General features: G+C 39.1%; 2 protein-coding genes across 6 annotated transcripts in view; one reads left to right on the top strand and one right to left on the bottom strand.

Annotated features, from left to right (window-relative positions):
• Positions 1 to 1,627, bottom strand: part of stac3 (SH3 and cysteine rich domain 3) — a 6,818-nt gene extending 5,191 nt beyond the window's left edge. For 2 of the 3 annotated variants that reach the window (XM_032521091.1, XM_032521092.1), the window contains exons 1-2: positions 1,343 to 1,627; positions 413 to 453 (exon numbers count right to left, since the gene is read on the bottom strand). In XM_032521091.1, coding sequence (XP_032376982.1) covers positions 413 to 420 — 8 coding nt within the window. In that variant the 5' untranslated portion in view covers positions 421 to 453; positions 1,343 to 1,627. Of the gene's footprint in view, positions 1 to 412; positions 458 to 1,342 lie in introns of all 3 variants that reach the window. The other variant, XM_032521093.1, reaches the window with a different exon arrangement.
• A 1,237-nt stretch (positions 1,628 to 2,864) lies between these two features.
• mbd6 (methyl-CpG binding domain protein 6) overlaps positions 2,865 to 6,854 on the top strand; it is a 17,438-nt gene continuing 13,448 nt past the window's right edge. Inside the window, exons 1-3 of one of the 3 annotated variants that reach the window (XM_032520922.1) lie at positions 2,865 to 3,103; positions 4,093 to 4,310; positions 5,137 to 5,276. In XM_032520922.1, the coding sequence (XP_032376813.1) occupies positions 5,161 to 5,276 (116 nt within the window). In that variant the 5' untranslated portion in view covers positions 2,865 to 3,103; positions 4,093 to 4,310; positions 5,137 to 5,160. Of the gene's footprint in view, positions 3,104 to 3,150; positions 3,502 to 4,092; positions 4,311 to 5,136; positions 5,277 to 5,535; positions 5,732 to 6,854 lie in introns of those variants that run through there. The other 2 variants (XM_032520923.1, XM_032520924.1) reach the window with 2 other exon arrangements.

Below are 6,854 nucleotides of genomic sequence, written 5' to 3'. Positions count from 1 at the left end.
ACACACACACACACACACACACACACACACACAAAGAACAAGAATACAAAGCCATGAGCCATCAAATCATGAATGCTGCTACATTCACTACTTTCATGTGGATAGTTTGTGTCTCTATGTACTAACTTTTTTTCTCCATTTTTAAACAAGTAACACCTAAACAGGACATTTGAACATAAAAATTGCCAAAAATGGGATTATGTTGATTAAGATGTTACCGGCATGCTTTGTGCCATTCCACCTCATAATAGTTGAGTGTTATTTATTATTATTTATGGCACATTTTCTCAAATGAACATGGAGCTTCTTTATCATTATAGTTTAAGAGGGGTTTGTGCTGTATACATGTGTTTGTGGGGAAGAGGTGCAGGCAGGCAAGGTAAAGTAATCACTGTTTTCAAAAAATACTCACTGGTCCATGATGTTTGGTGGATAATGTCAGTACGGCCCCACTGCCCTACAAAGATAAATACTTATTTGTTATTTTTTTCTAAAGCAAATAATTGTGAAGAGTTTATTAAAGAACTAAACTTCTGTCTTGTCTCTCTTTAACCTCAAATGCAGTGCATAAAAAGTATATATTTTTTAACTATGTCAACTGTTGTCTGGCATGGTTGGTAAATTCAATACGTACCACAAGCCATATATATAAAACGTTCATAGAGACACAACTACATGAAGTAAGATTTTGTAGAGCATTTATAATTGTCATGTACGAATGTTGGCCTTCACATGTCACCCAGTGTTTTATCTTTATCTTATTCAATAAGAGGAAAATTATTTAAAAAAATATATAGACACAGTGGAATTATATGTGGCGTTTGTTATGTGGAAACTAGATTAGCACAACCCGTTGTTTGAAACACAGCTTACACAGATATACATACACAGATATATTCTTGTGTCTGTATTACCAAAAAGGTTAAATGTATATACTCGCAGCCACACAAACTGTGAGTGTACTTGTCTTCTTGACCAAAACTATTCTAGGGTTGTGAAATTCAATCTCATCACAGCTAAATTTGGGTGCCTCTGGCAGTCAGGATAACAAGAGCAAAATTCTCGAAAGTATGACAGCAATAGAAATCAGTCATTGTGATTTGGCAAAACGTTCTTAATACTGCAATTATTCATCTATAGTATTTCACAGCTTTATGTTACTGCATTACTGAAATTAAATTATATAAACTGACATACATGCTTGTTGTGCAAACATATTTTGTAATGAGATAACGCAAACTTCTAACTGAAACATAACTTTTGTCAAAAGAAAATGAATGACAACAAAAGAAATGACAACATTTAGAGTGTGGGTATGTCTGTCTGTGAGTGAGTCCTTTACCTGCTGCCGATGACTGGAGCACTGGACGACCAGTGGGTCTAAGTCTGACAAACCAGCTGACAATTTATCTCCTCACTTCAGGCCCTCTGAATTATGTGTCAGCACTCGCACAGTCTGGGCCTTTTCTCTATTGCCTCTGTAGCATCTTCAGGTGCTTTCCAAGATGATTTTAGGCTCGGGTGTGATGTATATGTCTGTATACTCGCACACTTATCTATGCTTTTGTGTGTGTGTGTGTGTGTTTGTATGTGTGTTTGTGTGCATGCTAGGCTGAGTTCTCATGTGTCAAGCTGACTGTTTGCAACAGCTGGGGAACTCAGAGTGAGCACCGATGACGAGGGGAAATCAGATACCTTCTCTCCCTCTGTCTTCATGCTGCTCACGGTACTTGCCTTTTATCCTTTGGAGACCAAGAACAATACACAAACCTGTGCGTCGCCTTTTATTATTAAACCTTTTATCTGATAGTTCACATCAGCTTTCACAGCAGATAACAGAATAGTTGATTAAGTCACATGGACCCTGATGGTGGAGGTTTTCAGAGGTGGGTCATGGGGTCTCAAAAACCAAATTTTTTCTCCTTTGTGTTTAAAGCATAAAAGTGCACCGAAAATTTGTGTTTTGATGGTTCACCTGGAAATAAAAGGTGTGTCCTGGTGGAGGTGCTATTGGTAACATCAGGTCACCAAACTCAGGGTAAACATGAGCTGTGGGCCTCTGACCACCCTCTTTCCCCACTTCCTGTGCAATGTTTATGTATTAGCCTACATTTTGCTAACTTAATAAGGCCCAAATTTATTTTGGAACTACTACCATGCAAGCCTGACACTAAATTAATAAAGGCTACTTTTACTTTTTTTTTTATCTTGAAGGGCACACTACAAGAGTAATGACTCATATGTCATCATTTCAGTTTATATTGTGTTTTAATGGTGCATACAGTATAACCAAACTAATTTTTAATTAATCTAATTGCCACACACTAATTGCCATGTGGGGAACCTGGAGCCTTTGGGTCCCCTGAGGGTCTGGGGCCCCAGGGCAATTGCCTGCATTACTAGGTTGCTTATTTCAGTCTTTACTACATTAAGTGTATGCTTTCTGAACTATGTTAATCACAGACAACACCAAACACACACAAAAAGGCAATAAGTTTACTGCCTTGACAGACATTTTTAAAATGTGACAATAAGGTAGTCTGTGCTTGGAAGAACGCATGGATGAAAGGGGCCTCTGAGCAGAAGTAGGCCTATATAATGTGATAGGGCCTTTGTATTAATAAATTGCACACATTGAAATAGGCCTACATTTTTAACTTACATTTGTTTTCTGTATCTTGATAAACGATACGTTATTTGGGCTTCAATTCAATGTAGAAAAGTGCGCATTAGTCCATTATTGTGAACTGCAGACATGTGTTACGGGCCTATTATTATTCTCATGATCATGTCCTCTATCAAGGAGCTCCGCTCTGATGTCTGTCTGGAACACTACAAAGGTCCCGTTGCATGTCGGGTACAATACTCCCTGAGCGCAGAATGCGCATGCCCGAGAGAAAACTCCATTATTTTTTTTGCTCGGAATCTGTAAGAAAAAAAAACAGTGGGAAACTGTGAATTTGGGATTACATGGATTTATATGGTTGTCGGAATACATTTGAATGCTAGACGGTTTAGGAGAGCAGCGACCAAAGCAACGGCTGGATAACTGTGCACCAGGAGCGGGACATCCTTCAGTCTTGTTGGGACACTCCACAATCAAGTAAATTCAGCCAGTTAGCTCTGCTAGCCTAGTTAGCTCTGCTAGCCTTGCTAGCTGATAGCGTTAGCCCCGAGATACCAGGCGCAGTAAAATGAAGCGTTATTGCCCTTTGTTTTTAAATCGGAATGGCAGACGTTGCATAAACGCTTATAGCTGATTGGCCGCGCTAATACGCGTTTTGAATAATGGAATTGTTCGTTTTACAGTTAAATATTAAAGTATCGGCCGTTTTCAAAACATTATCTGGCTAGTCCGTTAGCTTGACAGCTAACTCTTGATTCTCCCGCGAGCCAGAAAAGCGAGTATCCAAAACTTGGCCAACACAGAGAGCTTGACGCGCAGAGACAGGTTCATAGGTCCTGCTAACATTACCAATGTTGGCGAACGGCTGTCAATAAGTAAGTGCAATCAGTTGATCACATTCATGAGGTTTTCTGCTAAGCAGTACTGCGTCTGTCTCGTTTCTTGTAACCGTAGCTAAGAAGCAAGATTTTTACATCGGATTGTTTTGTGCGCCTGACAGCTGTCACGACAACATAGTACAAAGTAGGGTAGATTGCTAGCTTAGCTGTTAGCCTAGCTGCTAGCCTGCCATTATCAGTCGTTTAAGTTGGTGAGAGTGCTGCACACTGCAGATATGTCAATTTCATCGTAACTACGACTTACATCAAGATTGTATTTCAAGCTCTTTTCATGTTGCCAGCACGTTAGCTTGTATGTTGTTTATTGGAAATGCAGCTGCTTATTTTGTAGCTAAACATCCAGTAAACCACGGGCCTATACAAACACACCCTCCCACTTCAAAGTAGCCGCAGCTTGCTCTGAAGTTGTATTCTTTTTGAGAGTAATGGAAGAGTCATGCATTTGATGTAACAATTTTTGGAAATACGCTTGGAACACATTAACTGCTGGAAATGGTTTGTTACATGAATTATTTACCCTAGCTGTCCTTGTCAGATTACATAATCCACCTCCACCTTTCTTTGTAGGCTCTCCATCTTCATCCAAGACCCTACTCTAATGTAAACTCAACAGACAACATCTGCAGGAGTTATCAACTTATTTGCTTCAAAGTTGAGCAAAGTCAAGGTGTTTGGGCATCAAGTCAGATTTTACTGGCAGTCTGTGTGCTTCTAACCTACCAGCATGTACACTGGACAGTGGATACCCTAGCCAAAACAGATCCTGGCTTCTCAAAGATGACAAGGTATGCTAAATGTGCTTTATTTATTCTTTTTTTATGATTATTACTTAACCTTGACAGCAAACCAAAACTTTTTTTCTTTTTGTCTTGGCCACACCCAATGAAGATATGTTTATGTATTGTTTTTTTGTTTTTTTTTTACATTAATTAGATACTTGAATTGTAAGGAGCACACACAAATGAAGTAAATGTGGAGTACTTTGAAAAACTTTTTTTGGGCACATAAAGGGCAGCTAAAAAGTACACTTTAAATAATTAAAGTTAAAAACATGCAATACTTTTTTGGCAGCCCTCATTTTATAGAATTCTTCATGAAAATCAGGCTGATGTCATCAGGATGCCAAGGCTACATTTTGTAATATTTGACTTGACGTTGACATTTGGTGTTGTGTAATCAGATGGATGTGGCCTACACGTTTGGCATGCAGGTGAAAGAACACTGATATCCCAAAGACTGCATTACAGAGACATTCCTTCAACTATTTTATGCATGCATGTGTTTACTTATTTAGTGACTCACGGTGAGGCACAACAAACCACATACAACTACATGCATACATACATTTTTAAAAGAAGATCATCTCAGTTGTGAGCCTTTGCTGTTTTTGGGCCGTACAAAAAAACTCAACTTGACTGTTTTTAAAGCTCTTGTAAGGTGACATTCCAAATGATATTGAAATGTGATACAGACTACACATTTAAATGCAAAGATTATAATAGTAAATTCGCTTTGAAATACTACTGATGTTGTATGTATGTCTTTAAATAAATGTAACTTCATTTTATGGGATTAAAGAAAGCTGTATCAACACTTTGCTGCTTTTCCAAGGTGCTGGCAGGCCGCAGCTACAAAATGATGGGAGGGAGTGAGACTGTCAGTGGGGACAAGGATGGGGTCCACACCACTGCAATACACGTCCCCATCGGCTGGCAGAGGAGAGTGGAGGGTGGGCAGGTGATCTATGTCAGGTGCGTTGGTTCAGTTGAGCAGTTAGCATATGCAGGCTTAGTGATGATGTTTATTAATATTTGGAGAAAAGATTTGAATTTGAAGGTGTAAAAATGTAACGTGATGCGCCAGATGGTTTGTTAACAGAACCATTTGACAAGCTGTGATTGGAGACTGTTTGGGAAAGGGCAGGCACTTTAAAAAAAAAAAAAAAAAACTGCCAGGTGATTGGATGAACCATCTGTCTATCACGTTCGCCATTGTTGTTTTAACAAACAGTGGCAGCCATCACACACACCTAAACCACGGCCGTAGCTGCCAGTAGCTCCTCACAGGGTGCTGATTGGTTCGGGCTGCTGCTGTGCGGACACAAACACATTACTTGAAGCCTGACAAGATGGATTTTCGTGTGATATGTGTTCCTGCGATTCTCGCATGATCTCGTGATTTTGCGAGAATCCAGCTGCTGTTCAAGGTAAATATGAAAGTATACATGCATGAATGTGTGTATAATTTATTCTAGAGAATTAGGAATGCTGGTTTGGCCAACATATTTGGAGGGATATTACCAGCAAAAAAGACTGTGGCTTCTGTGGGTTTGTTTGAGAAATTAGCATAAAGATGCAGTATTTTCTTTCCTAATACAGACTTTCATTTCACTTATTTGCCTTGGCCAGCTCAGATTGGAAGAGGTTAATTAAATTTGATTTAATACACATTTTCCATTGAACAGTGGTTTGGATCTTGCACAAAATGAAAGTGTGTGTGAAATAAGAAATTGCTTAGGGTCCATAACCATCTGAAGAAAGAGTCAGGTTTTTTTCAGGCCAGTCAAATGAAGAGAAGCTTGATTGTATAAGCAGCAATGAGCTTGATAATATAACAAAAGCTTATTCATATTACCCCTCCCCACACACACATAAAAACACATACATACAGGGCCTGAAATTAACACCGTCCATCCTCCAAATGCGGTTGAATTTAGCAATTGGTGGGTAACACTGTCTACCTGCCATGTTGACTGATGGCCAATGGCAATTGAGTCATTCATTGTTTAGTTTTTTGCAACTGTTGTTCTTTTACATTTTAAAGAAGTCCGCCATTTTGTTAGATTTTAGCTAAAAATGTGGCGACACATTACTGGGGTAAAGAGGCCATCTGAAACAAACAACCAATAAAAAGATGAGCATGAGTAAAAGAAGAAGACGTTTTAATAGAAAGTGGACCATTGGCGACAACGGCAAGGTTGAGTTAGTTGTTAATTTATGACAGCAGTACAGAACAAATGTACTGCAATGACTGTTGTGTGTATGGCTCAGAGAAAGCAAAGTCAAATCCTTTTGTTATCGGGACTAAAAACTTAAAAATCTAAGCAATTAAGGATTCCAAGTCATCAAAAAGCCACCCACACACGATCAGTTCTAAACTATCAAAGACTGCGCTTCCAGATGAGACCGCTGCAGTCAAGGCACTGACGTCCATGAAAGCAACGCAGTTTGAGTGGATGCGACTGCTGTTTTGGAACTTTCTGTTTTTCACCTTTTTATGATGCAAAAAAAAAAAAACTGGCTAGTAAAAAGTCACTGTGGCTGGTCATC

Source organism: Etheostoma spectabile, chromosome 7, assembly GCF_008692095.1.
Source record: "Etheostoma spectabile isolate EspeVRDwgs_2016 chromosome 7, UIUC_Espe_1.0, whole genome shotgun sequence".
Lineage (NCBI taxonomy): Eukaryota > Metazoa > Chordata > Actinopteri > Perciformes > Percidae > Etheostoma > Etheostoma spectabile.
Note: the sequence above shows the minus strand (reverse complement) of the source record. Positions and strands in the feature narration are given on the sequence as shown.